At 39.1% G+C, this 25,050-nt stretch overlaps 1 protein-coding gene across 1 annotated transcript in view; it reads left to right on the top strand.

Moving 5' to 3' along the window:
• The window catches only part of LOC140232404 (nuclear protein localization protein 4 homolog), a 28,370-nt gene extending 19,558 nt beyond the window's left edge, over window positions 1-8,812 (top strand). Inside the window, exons 14-16 of the mRNA XM_072312534.1 lie at window positions 1,140-1,358; window positions 3,170-3,281; window positions 4,414-8,812. Coding sequence (XP_072168635.1) covers window positions 1,140-1,358; window positions 3,170-3,281; window positions 4,414-4,571 — 489 coding nt within the window. The 3' untranslated portion in view covers window positions 4,572-8,812. The remainder of the gene's footprint in view (window positions 1-1,139; window positions 1,359-3,169; window positions 3,282-4,413) is intronic.
• Window positions 8,813-25,050: the final 16,238 nt, after the last annotated feature.

The following is a 25,050-nucleotide window of genomic DNA, read 5'->3' on the forward strand; positions in this document are numbered from 1 at the left end:
TGCGCGCGAATACGCCGCCTATGATCCAGTTGTTTGTCGTTGTTTTCTTTTCTTTTTTTAAATCGGTGGCAGTCTTCTTACGCGGAAAAAAAAAAAAAAACTGCGATCGTGGCGCCTAGCGGACGCGGTAGATGCGTCCACTGTTTGTAGTCTCGCCCCATCAGGGGTATCGCTTGGCAAAGACAATTATCTCGCTGCATCATACGTTTCAGCAAATTACAAAGACAATAACTGCATTCTCCGCCTAGATTATAGGCTATGCAATAATCCATCATGCTGAAATCAACATCACCACATTTCCTTTTGTTTGTTTGTTTTTTTGGTCCTACATCTTTTTCTTGGGAGAATTTCAGGGGGGGATATTTGTACAGGCCATCCCCCCCTCCTTCAAAAGTGGGGGGGATATATCCCCCCCATCCCCCCCCCCCCCCCGGGATTTACGCCCATGACCTGAGAAATGTAATGGAGGGAAAGTTATCCTGTTTTATGTCTGCACTTTGATTCAACAGAATGCATTCAATTTCTTCTGCAACGTTTGGCCATCAAAAACTCTTGTTCGTTGTTAAGTTCGCACTATATCATGTAATATTGCTGGAATTTCTAGTTCATGCCATGCATGAAGAAACTATATAGATTACCTTCTACTATTTTTGTTTGCTGAGTCCCGAATATACTCGGGCAAGGGTCCCTGGGATAGGACATAAAATGGAGGTCCCATGTATGAGAGAGTAACAACTCATGCACGTAAAAGAACCCGCTTCATTCATTCATCGCAAAGAGCAGGGTGTTTAACCCGGTGAAGTGGTCCCACCTCACATCCAACTGGACCCCATGGAAGATCAGGTTAACATAGCTGAATATGGGCTATCCAGCCATCTTCACAGACGGAAAATGAACAAACAAACAAAACAAACTCGGGCAAGGGTCTATGGGAAATGCGTGTTGTAACAAAATCAGCCCGTCCTCAACGGGTTAATATTGACATTTGAAACAGAAAGTTGGGTCCAGGACCTTTTCTTTTGTCATTTTTTAGTGACTTGAAGTAGTTGTGGTGAAGGTAATATAGCCAGTTAGGCCTCACTTGACCTCTTATTGACCCTTGCTGTTTTGTCACTCTCTCTGTGGAATGACCCAATCAGCTGCCAGCTGGGTTCGCCAAGGATGCCACCTACTCATTCAACGCCCAGCCAGGTCTGAAGCCTTTCCCCATAGAGAACCGGGCAGGCATAGGGGAGGTGCAGGGTATGGAAGCCCTGACCCAGCACATGGGGCAGTTTGGAGAGAAGCAACTCATGGATGCCCTGCTGGACTTCCACCTGCTGGTGTATCTGGCCACCATGGACCTTTTGCCTCTCAGGGTGAGTCTCATCTTCAGGAGGAAGGAGGAGGAGGAAGAAGAACAAGAAGGGAGGAGGAGGGGGATGAAGGAGGGAGGAGGGAGGAAAGGAGGAGGAGGAGGAAGAATAGGAAGGGAGGAGGAGGAGGAAGAATAGGAAGGGAGGAGGAGGAGGAAGAATAGGAAGGAAAGGAGGAGGAGGAGGAGGAGGAGGAGGAGGAGAGGAGGGAGAGGGGAAGGAGGAGGCAGAGAAAGAGGAGGAGGAAGAAGAAGAACAAGAAGGGAGGAGGAGGGGGATGAAGGAGGGTGGAGGAAGAAAGGAGGAGGAGGAGGAGGAATAGGAAGGGAGGAGGAGGAGGAAGAATAGGAAGGAAAGGAGGAGGAAGGAGGGAGGAGGAGGAGGAGGAAGGCAGGAGAAGAAGAGGGGAGGAGGAGGAGAGGAGGGAGAGAGGGAGAAAGGAGGAGGAGGGAGGAGAAAGAAGAAGGAGGAGAAGGTAGAAGAACAAGAAGGGAGGAGGAGGAAGATGAAGGAGGGAGGAGGAAGAAAGAAGGAGGAGGAGGGGGAGGAAGGAGGGAGAAGGAGGAAGAATAGGAAGGAAAGGAGGAGGAAGGAGGGAGGAGGAGGAGGAAGGCAGGAGAAGAAGAGGGGAGGAGGAGGAGAGGAGGGAGAGAGGGAGAAAGGAGGAGGAGGAGGAGGAAGGAGGGAGAAGGAGGAGGAAGGAGGGGGAGAGGAGGGAGAGAGAGAGGAAGAGGAGGAGGAGAGGAGGGAAAGAGGGAGGAGGAAGAGGAGGAGGGAGAAAGAAGAAGGAGGAGGAGGAGGAAGGAAGGAGTGAGGAAGAGGAGGAGGAAGGAGGGAGGAGGAGGATGAAGAGGTGAGGAAGAGGAGGTGGAGGAGGAAGGAGTGAGGTGGAGGACAAGGAGACACTGATACTATTTGAAAGTGCATGGTGCATTTATGTAGACAGAGAAAGATGCCTACTCACATGACACTCCAACATACAACCGAGTTATTTCATGCTCTGCACGAAAGAAAGTGAAAATACCAAAGAGATTATACCACAAGAGGGCATAGTCTAGGTGGGGAGGCAGCCTCGCGAGGGAGCTGCCATTTCGCGTTGTGGGAGCCGCCATTTCACGGATCCTGTACAGGTATTGACCAGTTGATGGCAGCACACTGTTTAAATGTGCTCGACTTGAATATTCGACGCAGTGACCATGCGCTGTTTCATTGTGACGTCACAATGGTCATGTTTAATCGTCATATTGGTGCTGATGTTGTTTGATTTTATGGCATGAGTGGGTATGTACCCGAAACAAACGTCATAATGCTCAAACTACTTTCTAGTCTACACTCAAGTTCCCATTATTTACTTTGTGAATAACTCTACCAAATGGTTCAAATGATATGATATCATTGTAGCAACTAATATCTAAACAATTAATCACATTGCGATTCTGAAAATGAAAACGTGTTATGAAGAATAACAAATCATTCCAGATATGATATGAGAAGATATGACTTGAACGTAGACTGAATTACATGTGCCTGGACATGAGGGTGCACTCCCTCTTCAATTATGGATGCGCCATTTGTATGCACGCATATGACGACTGCTTACTCTATATATAAAATCTCTTTGGAAAATAACAACATCTGCAACCCAAATACAAATAGATACTTTACAGCAAGAAAGTGAATGTTTGCCTTGAGAACAAAACATGACTACACATTTGATGCAATAACAAACATGGTGACATGGACACACGGTCAAAAAGTGAACAGAAATTCAGATGCATCTGTACAATACTCCCCCTGTTTTGTTTTCTCTAAAGGATCACATGGGACCACTCCTAGAAGCCCTAAGGTCCAGGGACAAGGATCTCGTGGATGCCTGGTCCAAGTGTGAACAGTGGGCCACACTAGAGCACATTATAGCAGCTCAAGGTATAGTCAGTGCCCACAGAAAAGAGCTTAGATTCTATTATGAAATGATGAAGCAGATGATCAAATGATTGCTTGATAGCATATATTAGACCAGGCATTTATTATGCCTAATGAGTTATTTTGCCCAGTCATTAGTAAAGTATAATGACTGATCATTAGCACTTTCATGTTGCTATGATGCCTGTTCAAGATTTTTTCTCTTTTTTTTTTCTTAACTCGTGAAAATGGCTGCTGCCAAGTTTAAAAAGCTTACATTTAAAATTCTTCTGACAAGGATCTGCTTCATCATTTTATGAAACAAATTATACACATCATTTTGTTCGGACATTCGTATAATTAGCCATACTGGGTACCATTGAAACAGCCCAAACACCCTTGGCAATTGCCTCACACGTGAAAGACTGTTCCAAAGGTAGGCCTACCTTGTGTGGGTGATTCTTGCTAATGCCCTCGATGATGTGTATTATTTGTATAATATTCCCCATAGCTCAATGTGCAAGTAAAGTGAGTTCAAGCTAAACTTTATATCTCACAGGTACTTGTACCTAAAAGTAATATAAACAGACAGCACAAAGAAAGCTGATATTGAGTTGTTATTATACTCCACATGTACACTTCTGAACAGTGATTGTACATGTCATTGATAGTGCACTTAATTGATTTTTTTTTTCACCCTAGAAATTGTGATTGAAAATGTCTGTTTATACATGAATTTATAGGTAATTCATTTTTGCATTATCTAGTGGGAAGTAGAATTGTGATAGAATTTATGGTTAGGCCCCTCATGTTGTCAAAGAGAGTTTATTAGGGAGAAGTCTTGGAGGGCATGTGAATTGAACAATTCACTGCATTGAAGTTAAGCTTAAAAGGACCTTATATTTTAACTGCAATGTGATGACAGTGTGTCATGACACAGAACCTTCTTTACTTTAATCCATGTCCCTCTTGACCCAGGTGTAAATTTGAGTACCTGGCACTGCTGGGGTGAATAAATTGGCAAGACCCCCAGAAGAACAGTACTTTTAATACTGTACACTGGGACTACCCTGAGTAGATAAGATGATATTTGTGTCACTGTTATCGTCAGCCCACAAGTCTGTTATCATGGTATCTTGGTCTTGTCATATGCCAGGTCCATCTCCTCGAGAAGGGGCAACAGCCAGTGCGAGTGGAGCTAGCGGGGCGTCCACGTCATCCTTTGTGGCAGGGACATGGACGTGTCAACGGTGTACCTTCATCAACCAGAACTCGGCATCAACCTGTGAGATATGTGATGGACCAAGAGGATGAGAAATACGCCTCAGTTAGTTCATATACTCCCTTTTTTTGTCCTTTCTCTGCCTCTCTATCTCTATCTCTATCCCTATCTCTCTCTCACTCTCCTATCAAGATGTGGACTGGAGTTCAAGAAAGCACTAAGAAAGGATTCAGATGATGAAAAGGTGATTTTTCTCCGTCTGTTATTTGGAGATATGATAGCTGTAGTAAGATGTATGTGTGTGTTTGTGGTTTGACATTGTTCCACCAAGAATGAATGCTGCTCTGGTCCACATTGGTAATGTGAAGGTTCATTTCAGTCAAGCAGTGACCTTGCACTGGTATTTTTGCAGTGTACTTGCTGAATGAAATTCACATACCTAATGATGCTATGTCGGGGTAGTGATCCAACATTTAAAAGGATCATTGATCTGCATGCATTTTTGATACTGATTCAGGATGTGAGAAGACTTGGGAGTCTCATCGAAGCAAACTCTGAGACATCCAGAATGATTTTTTGGGGGGAAAAAATTCTCTCTCTTTTCTCTTTTTCAGTCAGCTCATCAGACTTTATCAGATTGACTCAAAAAAAAAAAAAAAAATCCTCATTTGTAAAAGAAGCATGGGGAGTTTGTGCAAAATTAAAACCAAATATATTTATGTTACTGCAGTACATTAAACAGTGTACTAATAACCCATGAAGTGATGGAATAGATTTTACCATTGACATACTGACAGAATACTGAAGTGTCATCATAGAACTCAGATAGTCAAAAGAATCCTGTCAAAACTATGCATAGTCAGGATGAGTCGCTGGCAAGCATTTGAGATAAAATGCCTTGTTAGTTTGCAAAGCAGCATTTCACCAAGAAGTTGTGTTGGGCCGTATGTGTTGCTGGCTTGATACTGCCATCTGAACATGGTTGATACCATTCCAGGTATATGGGATGAACATTACAGCTTGAATTTAATCAATTACTTTCAGAAAAATAGAATAGATACTCAACTTGTCAACACCATGATGTGACCAATTCAGACATGCAGAGTAATGCATGTCCAGTATTCTGCTACATCTTGTTATGTCATGGCTGGAGGTGGAGAGTTTAATAAGCAGGACTCAAAAGCATGAAATTTTAAGCTAAAATATGTATAAAATAATGAAAAATATGAAGCTAATTTAACTTTTCTTTGCAGCATGATGCATGTTGTGCATTTTTGCAATGAAAGATTGTGATGCTTTGCAGTTATTACGAGATTGATGAACACTGCAGTTTTCATCATATACACAGTTCTGAGATGGAAAGACCATTAAGAAGTAGAAACAAATAATGATTATCTGAAAATTATATTGTGATTTGCGTATGATCACACACCTACTGTGCTGCTAATCTGGTGTAGAGAACACATGAACTTTGATGTGTGTGAGGTTTTGTATCTCTTGTTTTTGTGTATCTAAACAGAACATAGCGTGGAGTAATTTGCATCCACACAGCAAAATCTACAGGTACAAGATATTGTTCCCTGTGGATGTTTGGGTTTCTTAATTACAATAGCAGAATTCTTTATATGCAACTACTCCAGTGCTAAAGAAATCGCATGTTCCTATAAACTTTTCTATCATCCTTCACAATTAAAGGTGACTTTGTCAAAGTCTTTTGCATTATATTATCCATGCACGAGTCGAGCACAAGGGAAATTGCCATTGTTTTCAAGAATAACAAATATTTGCAGGAACTTGGAAAACTATATCTGCAGAGAATGTTGCATCCTGTGTTGGGGTTAGTATTATTGCTGGCCATGTCATTAACTGTCTGTATTGAGAGTAAAAACACACCTGTTATAACAACTATAGCAGATGGAATGAACAGTTGTTAGAGTCACAGTTACACACATCACATTATAGGACAGTGGACAAGCATAACATTGTTTTGATTCCAAAAGCAGCAATATTGTGATATCCGTGCCAGAAGATCTGTCAGAAAATATTTCTTTTTTCCCCTCAACAATAGTAATGCCAATACATATATAATATATATTCTATGCATTTAATATCCAGGAGCTGAACTGAAGGACCTTTTCGGTTTTCGAATGGAGTAGTAACTTATGAGTAGTAAAAGACGTTTGGTCTCAATGATATGAAAAACACAAAAATAAAGACTATGAATGAATGAATTGGTCAGAACTTCTTTGTAGGTTCTTGCATATGCACCCTGCTCATACATCCTGCATTATGTGTGTATCCAATACTCTGGTGTGAATCAAGAAGGATGAAGGTATACATTTACCAACTCAAATCTATAGACACTCATAATTCAAAGTAGTACACATTACAAATTATGAATAACCATCTCTATGCTATGGATACAGTCAAATCTAGTTGTCTTTGCAAATTAAGGCAAGAGCCAACGTAATCTCTAGACATTTGACGAAGCAGAATATGCATACACATAGTACTAATTTCTCTTTCAACGTGGTAACAAGTTGTTGGAACCTTTTGTCCAATCCTGTAAGTAGGAAGATATATTGGACTAGGTCCATCGTTGATCCTTTTTGAATCTTGTGATCTTCTCACATCCAGTTTTCCTGTCATTTTTTTTTTTCTGTACTGCCTTTCTTATGAATCTTTTAATGGATCCTATGGTCTGCCTTTACACCAGTGGATGCATCACTTTTGTAGTAACTCACACAAGGGGTATTGTATCCCCCCAGGAACATGCTAAATGCTCATAATACTCAAGGAAACTGATGAAATGCGAATGAACTTAACACAAAAACAGAAATTTTGCATGTGAGTGTATGTGATGGAATAAACAAAGTGAAGCTGTATTTGCACAGCAGTGATAATTTTCCATAATGTGAAGGTGTGTGTGTATTCAGTTACTACATACAGGATGGCACTTTCCCCAGTGCACAAATCCCATGATCTTCACATGTTGCATGCTGGGTGAGAAGTAACAGGTACAAACTGAAGAGTTCAAATGCTAAAATGTATCTTCAGTGTAGTGTGTAGTTTTCCATTTGAGATAGGGTGCTTTCCCTGTTAATAGCACGGATGGAAACTTAATTCTTTCTTCCACCAATAGTTCTGTTTTCAATCACATAGGCCAAATTTTTCCTATTGTAGTCTGCCAAGAATTTATTATTACGTTTGACATAACCGTGGTCAATCTAAACCTTGATTCAGCCACAGTGTGGAATTGTCACAATCTGCCGCTATTGCTATGCGAATGATCAAAATATATGAGAAACTCTTACATGTAGAATAAAAGGCTTCAATTCTTATGATGCATCCTTTCTCTCTTCAGTATCTGGCATTCAGTTGCAGAATGCCATTTACCATTATTATGGTAACTTGTCTGTTGATATTAACGGCACCGAAAGCAGCAATTCTTTGCCATGTTTTGCCTGACTTATATGACGGATGACCCATCATCGTTTGCAGTGCCTTTCATAATCGCTTGTATGGCTTTCTGTTTGTGTCTATAATCAAGAAGAGTACAAAAGTATGCAGTCCTTGCCATGCCACTGATGAGAGGCAGATCGATTGCAGAATGTGCAGCTCGAGTTCCTGGCGTGGGAGTCCCTGGCAAGAATGCTGTTGTATGCACACTATGTGTGTGTGGATGCTTTCCCAGCAAATTCTTCAGAGGACATTAGTGTTTTCTTCTACAGGTCTTGTACCACTTTCCTCTGTCACATTGCATAGATGGAAGCTGCAATGTGATTAGAATCATTTGAGGACTTCACCTTTGACCTTTGACCCATGAATCCACATGTCCCAGTGGTAATTCTACTCTGCATTAAAAAAAGGAAAGGGAAAAAAATCAAGCCTGAAATAGAGAATGTATGTAGAATGGATTTTAATTGTAGGAACTAGTGTCAAAAAAAGAAAAGAAAAAAAAATGACTGGGATCACATTTTCCCAAGAGCATCCCTAGTACAATTGTACGTAAAGGTCTAAACTACAGTAATCAAACATTTGTTGATTGATGATGTATTGTGCATTGTCAAGAGAAAGATGTGTTATGTGGTAACTGTCATTTCTTACAGTAAGTTCAAATGAATACACGCATTGTAAAGTCTGTATTGATTTGGTATCAATTGAATTGTTTTCTGTTTGATAAGTAAAGAAAGTATGATTACAATGAAATTAAAATGAGGTCTTTTGACAGTATATGCAGATTTTAGGTTGACAAAACGATGAAGATCATCCTTGTTATTGTTAGACATTTCCGAAAACGTAATAAATATGATATTTATGATGTTAATTTAAATTGGTATATGTGATGTTTCATTCTTGCTTGATACTATATGAGATGATAAAAATGTATTAAAAGAATTAATATTCCACATGCACTGCTATATTGACGTGTTACCGTTTTTGGTGTCGAAAAATGCAACTGGTTGTTGATGGACTGGTTATATAGATAATTGACATAATGCAAACCAATCTTTCAGTTGGGATCGGTCAACAGACTGTGAAGGGAAAATTAGGAAACATTGCTCCAGTCTTTCCAGTATTAGAGCAATATTCGTAGCATGGTTGATGAGACTTGACCATAGAAATTATGTATGTAGTCTAGTTCTGGACCCTTTTTATTGATTCTTTTTTCGCTAACTATACGCATTAAGCCGATTGATGGCGCAATCCCGAGAACTGCTGCATGGAGAAAAAAAAAGGCCTTTTTTCTCGGTGCAACAGTTCTCGGGATCGTGCCATCACTCGGCTTAACGGGTATAGTTGGCAAAAAAAGAATCAATAAAATGGGTCCAGAACTAGACTAAGTGGAGGGTGGACTTCATTAAAATGCTGTTCCATTATAAAACACAAGGAAAGTGAGAATATCAAAATGCTGATAACTGAAATAGTTACCTGGATATCAGTGATATGGCAGTGCCTTTACCACTTTGTATGGTGCACAGTGCACACAGTAACTGTGTGTACTGATATAACCTTCCAAACAGAGATGCAGATAATGCATGAAACGGTAAAATAGAGAGAAAGTCTACCCTATCCCTACAACCCCCATATATATATATATATATATATATATATATATATATATATATATATATATATATATATATATGTGTGTGTGTGTGTGTGTGCGTGTGTGTGTGTGTGTGTGTTCAGTATATTTATGTACAGATATACATACGTGTATCCATATGATATACACAGTACATATATGAATGAATATGGATCCAGCTGTAGGGAGACAGCATTTGGTCATAATTACAATGTTAAGGAGACATTTTGTGTCTCCTTAACTTTTTCAGCAATGTTATATCCCATTCAGTCCAGAGTGTTTTATATATATATATATATATATATATATATATATATATACATGTGTATACAGTGCGAGAAAATGATGAAGGAGCTACACTGGTTCTGTACACGGTCGGGACCCCTTCTCGCAGCATTCTCTCTCTCTCTCTCTCTCTCTCTTCTCTCTTTCTCTCTCTCTCCATACATGTATATATATATATATATATATATGTATGTATATATATATATATATATATATATATATATATATATATATATATATATATATATATATATATATATATATATATATATATGTATATATATATATATATATATGTATATATATATATATATATATATATATATATATATATATATATATATATATATATATATATATATATATATATATATATATATATATATATATATATATATATACACACACATACATATACAGTTGTCCTCAAAATTATTCATACCCCATGGAAAATAACACTTTTTAAAGTTCTTAATCTGGGAAGGTTATTATGTTGGTATACTCTGCGTATCTTTGTCTACTTACTGGTATGCACAAATCCAGGTGTGAGTTAGCCTTTTCTCAAGGCCCTCTCGCTATACGGTGAAGAGAGCCCAGCTGAGTGGGGTTGCCTCGCGCTGGCGAGAGGGGAGAGGGCCTTGACAAAAGGCTAGGTGTGAGTTGGCTGAACCTCATTTGCATAATGATAGATAAGGCCAAAAGTTATTTCTAGGTCATGTTCAAAATTATTCATACCCCTGTCAATATCTCATCATAAATGACCTTTGCGACTGTGCCCATTGTTGCGCATTCCTGTAAATGTGCTAAGCTTTGTCCCGAAGATGTGTCAGGATGTTTAATACCCTTTTTTTTGTAGGCCAGATGTTAAAAAAAAACACTAAAATAGGATCTTTTAAGAGGAATATGAATAGAGGGAAAGTAACAAGTCATTCTCAGTTTCAGATTATTATGGCCAAGAAGAAGGAGCTAAGTGAGGACCTCTATCATCGTTTAGTGATTGCCCACATAAAAGGGAAGGGGTATAAGGTCATTTCAAAGCAGTGGTCCCTGTGGCAATTGTCCAGAGCATAATCAACAAGCACAGGAGGTTTAACACATGGGCATGGTATGAAGTGGAATTTCTTTTCGTTATCGGACAATAGCACCTACTTGATACTCGAGCACAACCAAAAATGTGCCTCCAGAACATACCGTTTCATTTTGTTTCTTTATTTGTTTTGCCTATTGGTAGATATAGAAAAGAAATTAACTTTCTCGCGTAGTAGCACAAGGAAGAAAGTGTATAGGTATCCTCCAAACTTGCAAGAAAACTTGCAAGAAATAGAATGTGTATTGAATTCTGAGCTGCAGAACATATATGAATGGATGTGTTTAAATGAGATTAGTTTAAATTGTGAAAAAAAAAAACAACCAGTATGTTACTGGGTTCTCGTTATGATCTAAGTAAATGTAGTAAATTGAAATTATTTATTTCTGGAAATAGAGTAGAACAGAAGGATGTTGTGAAATACCTTGGTGTTATGATTGATCAACAGCTGAAATGGGATATCCATATAGATATAATGTGTAAGAATATTGTCAAACTGGTGAAATTTCTGGGCCGTTTACGCAGTTATGTAAATACTTCAGCTTTGAAATTGATATATACAATTTTTACTCTCCCATTATTTGATTATGCAGATATTATTTATGGATCATCGGCGGCAAAACACACAGATAAATTACAAAATAGGGCACTGAGAATAATTCTTCGAATAAACCCTTATAAATATGTTTCAAATCAAGAAATCCATACTTTGATGAACTTTCAAACATTAGAATCCCGGCACAAAGATCATTTGTACTCCATGACATTTAAGGCTATAAATAACTTTTCTCCACCGTATTTAAAAGAGCTGTTTAGATTTTCCAATACGCCATATTATAATCTTCGTTCTGTTGGTACTCTTGTTCTCCCCAAACCCAAAACTCATTCCTGCCGCAAATCCTTTATCTATACAGGATCGTGTTTATATAATATAGGTTTTCCCGGCCAATTTCGCACCTTTTTCAGTCCAATTCCTAATTTGTGCATTCAATTTAGCAGAATTTAGCCTAGATGGCATGTTCGGTATTTCAATTTTATAATCTTTTCATTCAAATTCATTTTGGAGCATTCAAATTACATTTAACATCATTCGAATCAGTACTTTTTCAGTTCAAATTCATAAGACAAGCACCAATTCGCAAATCGTTCATTCAATTTAGCATGATATAGTCACGTGGTCACGTATACGCTGCGCTCGTTCATTCGAATTCATTCTTGGGCATCCAATTTCGCATTTACTGCAGTCAATTTAGCAGACACGTTAAGCATTTATTCCTTTTTTTTTCCATTTTCATTCATCATAGGTAGTGTTTGCAAGCATCTTAACATTTCATTTTTCGTATTCATTCTTTATTCTGATATCACCTTTGCAACAGTACTTTCAAAATATGTGTATGCGTTTAAAATGTTGGATAGCATTATTTCATTCACAGATACATTAATCTTGTTTTGTTTTGACATTAATTGGGAGAAGAAGGTTTCTTACATCTCGATTATTTCTTTCATCCGCATGTTTCATTATTTTCATCTGGTGGGTGCTATATTGCGTTAATCATCATTAAGAATAAAGTTCTTGGATCGGCTCTAGCCATCAATTTGTCAAGGTTGTTACCCTCAAATGCTTCTATGATTGTTTCCCTGTCTTCTTGAGAGATACGCCTGTATCTTACTCGTACTGCCATGACTCGACATAAGAAAGTGAAGTGATCTATGGTACTGGTGCATGTATAGTTCTGATAACATGTATAAAAGAAGAGGGGCGTTACAGAACAACAAACTTGAATTATTTAGGGTCAAAGATACCTTTGCTATATACTTAACAGTGTGAGGATGAAACAAAAATTCACCTTTAAATACGTATAAACCACGGTTCTCACCTTTTCAAAATAGAATTAACATTACGCCAATTTGAATGAACATGTTTGGAATTTGACTGCCCATACGCGAAATTGAATGACTGAAATACCATTTTCCGCCAGTGCTGGCGAATTTGAATGACTGAAGAGCACGTGCCAATTTGAATGCCCGTTTTACGAATTCGAAAGGCACATGTGCGAATTTCATTGATCGAAATGCTAAATTGAATGAACAAGTTGCAATTTTGAATGACAGAATGTGCAGTTACGAGGATTTTCGCTAAATTGAATGAACCTTTTATCAAATAGACTGACAAAAGTGCGAAATTGGCCGGGAAAACCTATAGTATAAAATTTTCCACTTAGGCCCTAGGTGTATTTGTATATGTACCTTTATTTTCTTGTTCTTCTTTTTTCTTTGATGTATATATTTGTTGAATTCATTGACTTGGCTTATTGCAATCATGGTAATAGCGTTTCTCTCCCGCGATGCCAACAGCAACCTCTGGACCACAACCAAAGCCCTCCTTGAAATGCTTGACCAGGCAGGGACGAAGGTTTCAAGGTCCACCATTGAGCTAGTCTTGCACAGAGGAGGTCTCCATGGGTGTAGTCCCAGGAAAACACTGTTGCTCTAGAAGAAACATCTGGAGGTACGGCTGATGGCCTTCGCTAGAAGTCATCTGAAGTACGATCCCAGCTTATGGTCAGCCATCCTGTGGTCAGATGAGATGAAGTTGGAGTTGTTTGGCTATAGGGGTGCTGCATATGTGTGGAGGAAGAAGCAAGAAGCATACAGGCCAAAGAATACTGTGTCCACCATCAAACATGGTGATGGAAATATGCTTATTGGGGCTGCTTCTCTTTCAGTGGCACAGGGTACCTCCCAAAGGATTCTGTACCCACCATCAAGCATGGTAGTGGAAGCATGATGCTTTAGGGATGCTCCTCTTCCACTGGCACAGGGAACCTCATCAAGGTCCAAGGAATCATGAGAAAGGAGAATTATGTCAGGATCCTTAATGAATATGTGAAGGAGTCCGCTAAGAAACTCCATCTGGGCACACCTGACGTACCAGCACTGCAATGACCGAAACATGCCGCCCAGGCAATGAAGAAATGGTTCATGAACAATGGTGTCAATGCCCTGGAATGACCGATGCAAAGTCCTGATGGAATCTGATCAAGAACTTGCGGCAAGACTTGAAGACCAGAGTGGTGGCTAGAAACCTGACAAACCTAACCCAGCTTGAGGCTTTTGCCATCACAGAAGAGTGAGCCAAAACTCATCATCAGACATGCAGGAAGCTTGTGGACTCGTACAAGAATTGTCTAAAAGCAGCCTTAAAGAACAAGGACTGTACTAGTGACTACTAAAGAAGGGCATTGGACTCAGTAAGCCAAGGGTATAAATAATTTTGAACATGGCACTTCTTGAAAATCCATGAGTAGCAGATCCCTGAAATAAAGAGTTTTTGGAAGTATGTATTGTTGTTATTCTGTCACTTGTTGGTCACATTATAACTCGTGATGAAACTTGACAAAATGCATTCATTTCATTCCAAAAATAAAAGAATAAAAATTAATAAGGGTATGAATAATTTTGAGGACTACTGTACATGTAAAGTGTGTGTATATAAGTCTGCATTTATCAGAAAAGTACTTGCGGGTAACCAGCTAGGTCTCCTGCATATAAGATCGTGGGCGGGGTAGCAATATTTCGATCATACCAGTTACCACTTCTATTACAGGCCACATAAAAGCGATGCGCTACGTCGCTTTAGTAGCCTCATGTACACATGAGACCTCTAGGGGAAACGAACGAAACAAAACAAAACAAAACAACACTTCAGTGGTGACATGTTTCGATTTACACGTTAAAGTTGTCGATAGCACACGACCCAGGTTTGTCGTCGCCTGCGTCACACCACACTTCCCCTGTCTTCTTCCGCCAAGGGAAGTGCGATTCGTGTCATCACGAAAGCCAAGGACCGGGTATAGCAGGGATTTGGAGGAAGCGAGAGTAAAGCTGAAGAACAGCTTGACCTGTTTTATCGTACAGCATGACACGTACGGTATCGAGAATGCATTGTCCTACAATCTTTCGAGTTCAGGGGCAGGGGCGGAACGTTGAGTCGTGTTGCATTGTGAACAACAAGACCTGCTTGTATTACCATTGTGACGCTCAGACCTGCGCGATCTCTTCTACCACACGAAGTACAGTGCAGTCCCTACTCTTTTGTCATTGCTAATATTACGAGCGTTCTTTGAGAAAAAAGAAAATAAAAAAAAAAGATCTTTAGTCAATAGATTACATAATTGTCATTAACTGATACCCATTAAGAAGGATTTTTTCTGAGGTGTGGCGTGAAGTGACCACCTCTCAGTAGTGACGTTATCTCGAGATAAAACGTTGAACTCTGACATTTTTTTCTCCTTTTTTTATCATCTCGTGACGTAACATATTGAAAAGTTGGTCGTCCAATCAAAACCATGATAGCTCCTCACCGCGGACGGAGTTGAGCAGTGTAGGAACCTCTCTGACAGAGTGCGACTCTGAAAGCGCACGACGCTGGACGCCGTGAAACTTGTGCATCGACATCACTTCCAGGAGACATCCGACATTTTGTTACCTTTCTGTCGCACATTATTAGCCAGTTATGTCAGTTTGCTTCAATGATCGCAAAATAGCAACCATGGAAATTGTTGTCATCTTTGTTCTTTTTGCCGCCCTGAGTCTATCAGCTCATGGAGAGTCGCTCACCAAGCGGCCCTTCAAAAGCGTCCCCAATAAAGCCGGCAGAAAATTACGTGTGGAACACCCTGTAGAAGAAGACTTGTTGGGGAGGCAGCGTTTCCATGGTTATGGGATGTTTGGAGAATGGAATAATCGCAGAGAGGATACTGGCGTTGCGGAAGGAGCTCATGAGATGGACGAAGAATGGTAAGAATACTGTCGCCATTTATTAAGCTAGCAGGATGTAATTTGCGGCGTACCCGCACAACTGTTAAAGTAGTAAAATGTCGACTTAATTATGATACTAGATAGCCATTTTGCATACCTCTGACGACAAAATGCCAGTGTAGATGAACCACATAATATGAATCACTGCACGAGACATGAGTAGAACAAATATCGTCAAATTTACAAAGCAATTCTGAAATCTCTTGATTGTACAATGACGTCGAAACCTGAATAAGTCAGAACAAAACCAACCTCCGAAATCTAAGTCCATTGTTTTAGTCAATTAACATTGTTTATATGTTAAAGGGATCATATCACAGGAAAAGAGCATCATAAAATTGACGGAAAAAACAAAGGTGCGCACTGAATACACAGAATAGATGGATGAAGTCTTTTCTACCCAACATTGGAGAGATGGATAAAATGTTCAATAAAGTAACCAAGATTTATACTTTATACAATGCAACGGCATTGATATTTCGACCGGGAGGACGCTTTTTCCACATTTGATTATCTATCACCCTCGTTCTATTTGCACTGTTTTAGAAACGGGCTTTCTTTTCCATGGTGACCCTTTTCTTCATTTCTGTCAGAAACCTGACATTAGAAATCACATTCACGAACCCACTTCTAAAAATGCATCGCGGAAATTATTGCTCTCGCCCTAAACATTTATTTCGTTTGATCATGTTGTAACCTACCCGTTGGTATTACCCGCAAGGGCATCGTATGCTATTTCAACGTAGGAGCCTACATCATGTATTGTTGGGTATGTAGAAAGCGTATAGTGCCAGAGTGAACGAATAATTTTGATCTTGGTGCATATTCTAGCGGGGAAAAATAACCAATTTATTTATGTCATGTCTAAAATTTTTCCTTTCAGGTCACATCGTGTTTGCAGAATCACTGGTGACGATGGCTCGTAAGTTATCAGATTGTTTTTTAATCTTCTGAAACCAACTATGTTATAATGTTTTACTATAACTACAACCTACTTTTTTTTATTCTATAATATGTCTTGAACAGATCTATCTACATGGTTATTACAGCTAAAATCAGGGTACGGTTTAGGTATGGTTACTGTGATACATAAGTCACGGCACTCTCAGGGTTTCGGTAAACAAAAAAAAACAAAAAAAAAAACTGTCATGACACCTCGTATCTATTGCTTGATAAATAGTTGAGACAAAGGCAGCGAGGACAGTTAACACCGGATTATATTTTTTTCAAGAAAAAAGTTTTGGAACGTTGAGAATTGCTCAAATCCTTCCTATAAACCAAATAAGTTTGAATCAGTGTTTGCACGAGAAAATGCAGACATGGGTTTTCAAATCAACCAGAAAAGCAGTGAACATGACAATGATTTTTTTTTTAATGGTAATACCAGGTAATCCCCGAAGGTACTTGTACATGTAGAACAAACAAGACCGAAAGTAGATTCACAAGAAATAGGGGCCATTTCCCCTTTGCAATTCCCAACATATATAATTTGAATCATAGATATTTGAACTACAGATCGTTTTCGATCATGCAGCTTTCTTTTAATAACCTTAAAAACAATGTATGTTGTTTGGAAGCTTCCTCTGTGTATGCTCTATAATAATAAAATGCGTCAACTTACGATGTTATCTCCGTTGACCACGCATAGCCGTGTCACGAATCATTCAAAATTTGTGGATTTCAGGCAAATGATATTGCATCTTAAGGAAATTACCAAACCAAAACAAATCCTTAATTCCTGTTTCTGGTCATGTGCCGACCAGGGGTAAAAACTTGCAATAACTTCAGTAACTTACATCGACTATGTAATAACAGGAAATTTCAGTGCGGGGTTTTTATGAGTAATATGTAAAATTAAAGAGTGTGCGGTTATTTTTCAATAATTAAAATCCTTGGATGTTGATATTGCTATCGACAGTGTGAACAATAATGTATTTATGCATGTGTGTGTGCTCATGTACTTCTCATAATGAGTACTTCATGATATTTTACCGATATCACATAAGAAGAAAGGAGCTAAACATTGTCTTTGTTCTCTGTATTTGCGTGTAACCGTCTGAAGATCTTGGGTTTTGTGTTAGATATCTAATAGTTGAATTCAGCCATGATTAGCAATGATACAGTGCAAAGTGCAAATCGGAAGTTCTCGCAGACATTTTACGTAACATTTCGTCGCTCATTAAACCTCTCGGATGATAGCTTGCCTTAACTCACCCCCCCCCCCCCACTTCACAATTCCTCCTAACAAAAAAAAAAAAAAAAACAAAAAACATTTACTCGGTATGGCTAACATTTATGCCAGAATCGATTATGTTACTTCCCCGTAATCACCCCTCGTATCACCACCACCACTACCACTAAAACCGCCACCACCACCACCACCTCTCAGGCTACCACTACCACCATCCCTCACACTCTCCAACACCGCAACTGTCACCACCAACACCACCCCCTCGTCCAACTATCACCGCCACCACAACCACTACATCCTCACCCTTCCACCACCACCACCATCACCACCACTACCACCATCCACTCGCCCCACCACCATCACCACCATCAACATCCCATCACTCCACCACCACCACTTCCATCCTATGTTCTTGCCCGTTCACTCACCCGCCCTACTTCCTCTAAAGCTTCGGGATTTTGAATTTTAAGTACCCTCCTCGTTTTAATGCTTACTTGACTGTTTTAACCGACAGAACGGAGTTGCAGTGTTGCCCTGGATATACAGGAAATGTTACTGAGGGTTGCAAAACTCGTGAGTAACAAACAAAAGTTAATGATAAGTTTCACCAAGAAACAGCCACGAAGAACAGAAATATATAGATCATCATAACTGGAATATCTATCATATATCTTTCTTTTTTTTTTTAAATTGTCATCTAACCTTTGTATAAACCGTTGTCATCTACACGAGGCAGATGGAGTCTGAGTTAAGGAAATAATTCCTTGTGATTGAAATCCAGTCTGTCAGAGCTCCAGATATAGGCTGCTGGGATAATGATTAAATAAAAACAGAAAGTCACATAATCTAGGCGACGTAATGGTACAAACTACTGTTAGCGAATCGTCCACAGTATATACTCGGTGCACAATTTTCATACAAAAAAAAAAAATTGTTTAACTATTTGATGAAAATACTTTAAAATTATTCACAGCGTCACCTTCTGCAGTGGTTAAGTATTACGTTGTGTTATCGTTATGCATGTTTATCGCAGTTTTTCGTTTCTGAGTTGAAAATCCTGTCATCTTTGATGTAATTATGAGTTTGTGAAATATGACAGTCATTCTGATAACCATTAGTGTAAGATCTTGCTTTAAAATGTCACACTGCGGTGTTGTAGTTATTACGTAATTACTTGATCAGATACGATAGAGAGAGAGGGGGTGAATCATCAGAATCATATCAGTTTCTGAGAGTATGGATGGAATGTAACATATATCTTCTGTAAATCATTTTACAGCCATCTGTGTAACCCCTTGTGGTCACGGGGGAGAGTGCGTTGCGCCTGACACTTGCAGATGCCAGCCTGGATTTACAGGGTTGACATGTGATGGTAAGCCTCCCCAATTATTTTTTCCCATTTTCTCCCTCATCTTCAGAATTATGCGAATTTAATTAGGGCATAACTACTCTTCAAAGTTCAAAGTCTATTCTTTCCTTCTGTCCCTTTTATAATGATAGTTGAACGTGTCTGAACTCGTATGAGTGGATTATTGTTGTAAGTTTTCACGTCTGATCTGTGAGATGTTGAATGCAGCATGCTTTGTACTAATTGGTATGATGATATCTCCGTTATGTTTTATGTGATGTCATTATTACGGAATATCATCTTCAATTATTTCATCATGATTATAAAGAAAAGGATATATAAATTGTACTGTTATTTTCTATATGATATGATTATGACATATCATATATGATAGATATACGTTTATGCATGGTAATATAACATTCAATCTGTTAAACCCTAAATCAATAAACATTGTATTATGATCATGGACAATGAGCTTTGAAAATTAATGTTAGTTGTTTTGACTCACAAATCTTGCAATGTGTTGTTTGATGTGTTTGATTCAATGCCAGCACCTGCCAAAGGCTTCTGTTGGACAGAGTGGTTAAATTCAGACGATCCTACTGGAACTGGGGATATCGAGTCTCTGCCAAGGCTGAGAATCAGGTAACCATGGCAACAAAGCTTCGCGGAAGTTAATCGCGGCTCAATTTGTAAGCTGTGATTAACTCTAATCCCTTGTTCATGGATTATAGGCCATCGTGCCCTATGCTGCTATGCTAAGGGTATGAGTCGAGGTTAATCTAATTGTGTCTGTATCGTTTATGTGTTCAGTGTTTTTTGGGGCAGGTAGTATATGTTTGAGTATGACAACGTATAAATCGTTGAGGCTAATGAAATCCTAACGTAAAGTTAGAAACAAAAGTCCCATTAGAGCTCGGCATGGGAAAGCATACTTGGCTAAAGGTGTTGTTTGATGGCCTGCATGTTCAAAGTAAAGTCCTTTTGATCATAACTGTCAAAAGACTAAGGAAATATTCTTCGAAAGTATTTTTCGTTTCCATTTTAACCCTTTTCACTTAGCCATGGAGTGTGCAGGGGTAGTGTCCCTGCGTACATTGAGTGCCAGACTGTGGGCGGCGTACCGTCATCCGAATCCTCCCAATCAGTGACCTGCAAACGGCGGCAAGGTTTAACCTGTCGCCATGACGACCAGCTAGGCAACCGACGATGTGAGGACTACACCGTCAGGTTTCTTTGCCCCTGTGTCCACGAAGGTTTGTAAAGTGATGATTATACTGAAAACAACAGTAACAATTCCCCTATGTTCACTATTACTAATGGTAGAACTAATAATAATGATTTATACCTACACCTTATTTTCTGTAGTCCTATCCTGATGACTTTAACTTTCTTTGGGTAGTTGTAAGAACAGGTAATGGTCAAAATACATAACTCGTGCCATACTATACCAAGAAAGGTCTATGGTCACTCTGCAGAATGTGCAGTCTACCATGAAGAAAAAAGTACATGAAAATGGATATGTGCTTTTCTCTCCATTTCAAAGATGTTTTCATGGAAAGTCGAAAAGGGGAAGATGATACGAGAAGTGTTTGCCGTGAAAGGAATAGTGCACAAATCTGATGGTAAATCTTTTTTCATTCTTCCTCCGAACAAACATAAACGTCATTAAGTCATTTTCACGATACAGCCTCTTGCGTGATTCGTCATTCTGCTTGTTCAGGTAATACATATAGGCCTATAAATTTCACTATGTCATTGGATAATTACGTATACATATCTTATTAACAAGCTCCAAGTCACATTCTTCCTTTGCGTGGTATGGGATATGTGAAGAGTTTGAGCGCAAAACGAGTTAACCCTCGTTAATTTGAGATAGTTGTGATTAAAGAACAAACAATATAATCAGAAAACATGGGATTTTCTTTTTAATCATAACTTCACGAACAGAAGTAAGAATATTCTTTGTTATGTAATAATGTGGGTATCACTGGAAAAGTTTTATATTTCACTCTCTTCTTCTTCTTTTGGTTAAGTTTGCCTCCCGAATCTGATGATGGACTTACTTTAAAATGTTTAGAAATGACGCTTAACCCGTTTTTGGATCAAACTTTCATACATATTCAAAATCAACATAAATTTACTTTGACAGCTCGCCGTGTGTTTTGTGAGGATCACAATGAAGAATACCATGCTGGTGAGGTCATCAGGAAATCTTCGTGCGTTACGAAGTAAGTTGAATTCTATCGAGGATCAATCGATACTGCACACATCGTATGGGCAGAAAATACTAGTTTCAACTTTAGGTAACATGCAAGCGATGAGAAATGCTTTAGCTAATCTGTGTTTGATTTTAGAAAACATCAGTGGATGGCAGAGAACACGCACTTTTGCCACCTTGCAGGTATCAGCGAATAAATATCCTATCAATCAAAATATAGCGATCACTGCGGTAGAGTGTAATTAAATTCTACATAACAGAGACAGTCAATATTTTAAACACTGTTTGGAAGCTGTGCGAGGAATATGTTCAGGCTTCCTTGATGTTGCGTGGTTGCAATGTAGCATGACCGCAATTTCGATCCCAAAGTATGCGAAAAATCTATTATACACATGAGCATGAGCCCGAAGTGAAACTATTGTCCGTAATGGCTTTTCCTCGTAGGAGAGGAAACAATAACCAGATGACGTTATTTTTAAGGATGTACCGCTCGGTGTTACAGATTGTGAATATACATTAAAATAAGAATTGCGAAATTCATTAAAAGAGAGTATTATATGCATACATGCCATCTAATAAGTATGTGCAAAAGCATTACACCTATATACACTGTCACGAGTTCTCACTTCATTACCTAATTGACGCTTGAATGTTTCCTATGGCAGGATTTGTTCTGATAATGGAACTTGGACCACGAGTATTGACGAGCATTGTCATACCGGTGAGTCCCATCTATTTTCTTTCATTTCCAGCTGAAATGGTCAAAATATCATGAAATGATTACAAAATAATCATTTCATATGTATATATTTCATGTACATTATATCGCAAGATTTTACATTTGAAACAGCTATGAAAGCATTGGTTTCTTGTAGGCAATCAACCACCGGACTGACAGCTTTAGGTTCATGCCGAAGGACAAGGCCACGAGGATGAATTTTCTTACATGTAGGGGCACACGAACCACTGCATCAAGGGTACCCGAACCAGGGACCTTGTAATTTATGGTCTGTGGTCTTAACCATTGAGCCATGCGCTAGTAACACGTTGGATTCATGCAATATACAACATACGATTTAGTGGCATCACTGCTTCAAAAGTGACTTATATATATATATATATATATATATACATGTATATAATGCGTTATGTATATAATATGTATATATATATATATATATATATATATATATATATATATATAAACATATATATATATATATATATATATATATATATATATATATATATATATGTATATATATACACGAGACGAGGCGCTTAATCACCAATAGTGCTAATCGCCTTACCGCTAAACCAGACCGAGCCAAAACTCAAGGCCCTTTATAGTCCCTTTCAACGAACTCACGCAGGACACAATTCCTGTCGTTGGTATTGACTTAACACCGCAAACGGCATTGATTCTGCCACATCGATTAGCCACATTATATCGAAAGCTGTAAAGACGCTTAGATAATGGCAAATAGTTTAGATATCATCACAGGGTACCAGCTACCTCATAAGAATGAAAATTCGCCTTTACGCTGATATCACTTTAGTGCTGTTCATGCTTCCTTCCCTTTTTATTTTACCGGAAAAGATCAAATGGAATACAGATGGCTTAAAGGGGATGACTAGCACCTGATCAGTGGGAATCAATGGGAATGCTGGGAGTGATTGTTCCTATCCTTGTGGATTCATTTAAGAGTACATTATATATCTACTGTTGTGTGAAAATTATTTGCTTCAGAATGGTCTCATATTCAAGTAATGTGCAGTTCAATGTTTCCAGGTTGGAATACCTGTACAATGTCGGGGCGATCGTTAACAGCCCGTTAACGATCGCTCCGTCACTGTACAGGCATGTCAACCTGGAAACATTGAGCTGCACATTACTTGAATATGAGACCATTCTGAAGCAAATAATTTTCACACAACAGTAGATATATAATATACTCTTAAATGTATCCACAAGGATAGGAACTATCATCCCCCAGCATTCCCACTGATTCCCACTGATCAGTTACTAGTCATCCCCTTTAAGTACATTGCAGCTGGTTATTAGTGTAAAAGTATTTTATAATCGGTCGTAGTCCTGAGACATATGATTTGTACAAAACTTATGCACGTAGTATATTTCCCAATATAACATGACAGGTAAATGTATTATCCAGCAGTTTGACTTACACAAATGACATTTCTTCGAGATTTTCATCTTATACACAACATTCGACATCCTGCATTTTAGGGACTTGGTATTTGAACATTCAGCATGCATGCACATGTTCATCTGTTTAGACATGACTGCACACGTGGTAAATGTTTTCTCTTCCTAGGAACCAAAAGAAACATTTAGTCACAGTCAGACACGATGAACGTCAATGACACGACCAACTTGGAACTGTTTTGGATACAAAATCCTATCTTTTAAGTTGAGCGCAGGCAGAGGAAGATATGATATGAAAATATATAGATATAAAAGATAATTATGCGAAAAAATGGTGTTGTTGTTGGTTGGTTTGTAAATATATCGCATTGTGCTTGGTCATAGGGCCCAGTCCAGCTGTCTCAAACGATCAAGAGGTCATGTCCAACAGCAGCAACAGCATTAACACCACTGCAATAAACGCCACTGAAGCAACAAGTCGAAATGAAACACTCACAGGGGACAACACATCAGCAACATCCAGTGCTACAGTGACGAGGATTTCACCGAACGAAACATGCAGGGATGTGCTGCGGAGATACAACGCCAACCCGAAGTGGCTTCGCAAGATGTTTTCCCGGCGTGTCCAGTGCACTGTGGATGGGAACTACGCTCCGAAGCAGTGCCACTACCTGGTCGGCTACTGCATGTGTGTGGACACACTCACGGGCGTGGAGATTGAGGGAACAAGACAACACAGTGACGATGTCGACTGCTCCGCCTACGACCAGGGAATCGAACTCGACCTTGAGCCAGGGACCGATGCGACTCGCGGAGAGTCCGCAGCAGCAAGTCCCACGCCTGTTCTCCTGGCAACGGAAGCACGGCAGGGACTGTTCCCTTCAGCTGCAGCTGCAACTATGGCGACTGCAATAGCGAGCGGTACGAATGCGGTTTTCAAGTCTCTTCAATGGCAATATGAATACTATTTCATACTCTTCGCCAAAGTTTGGCATGCTACTTTCTAAAAGTTCCTTTACCCAGTGACTTCAGTGCAATTGTACTCCATATTCAAGTATACGTTTTACCAATCAAAATAAAACACATGGAGTATTAGAGGTAAACAGACGGAATACCATAGCAGAAGCAGATCAAAATCCCTCATAGAATAGGGAAGTTATGGAATTAAAAAAAAAATCTAACGTTGTTCACCATATATAGTTATTTCGATAGCAAACTCATGCAGACGAGGTGATTATGTCATTTCCTGCACACAAATATTCACTTATTTTTTTTTCTTTAAAGAAAAAAGAAGGAAAAATAAAACAGTATCCAACTCATATAATAATGGTTGCGTCGCAATGAACGTAGATTGAATAA

This window comes from Diadema setosum, chromosome 8, assembly GCF_964275005.1.
Source record: "Diadema setosum chromosome 8, eeDiaSeto1, whole genome shotgun sequence".
Taxonomy (NCBI): domain Eukaryota; kingdom Metazoa; phylum Echinodermata; class Echinoidea; order Diadematoida; family Diadematidae; genus Diadema; species Diadema setosum.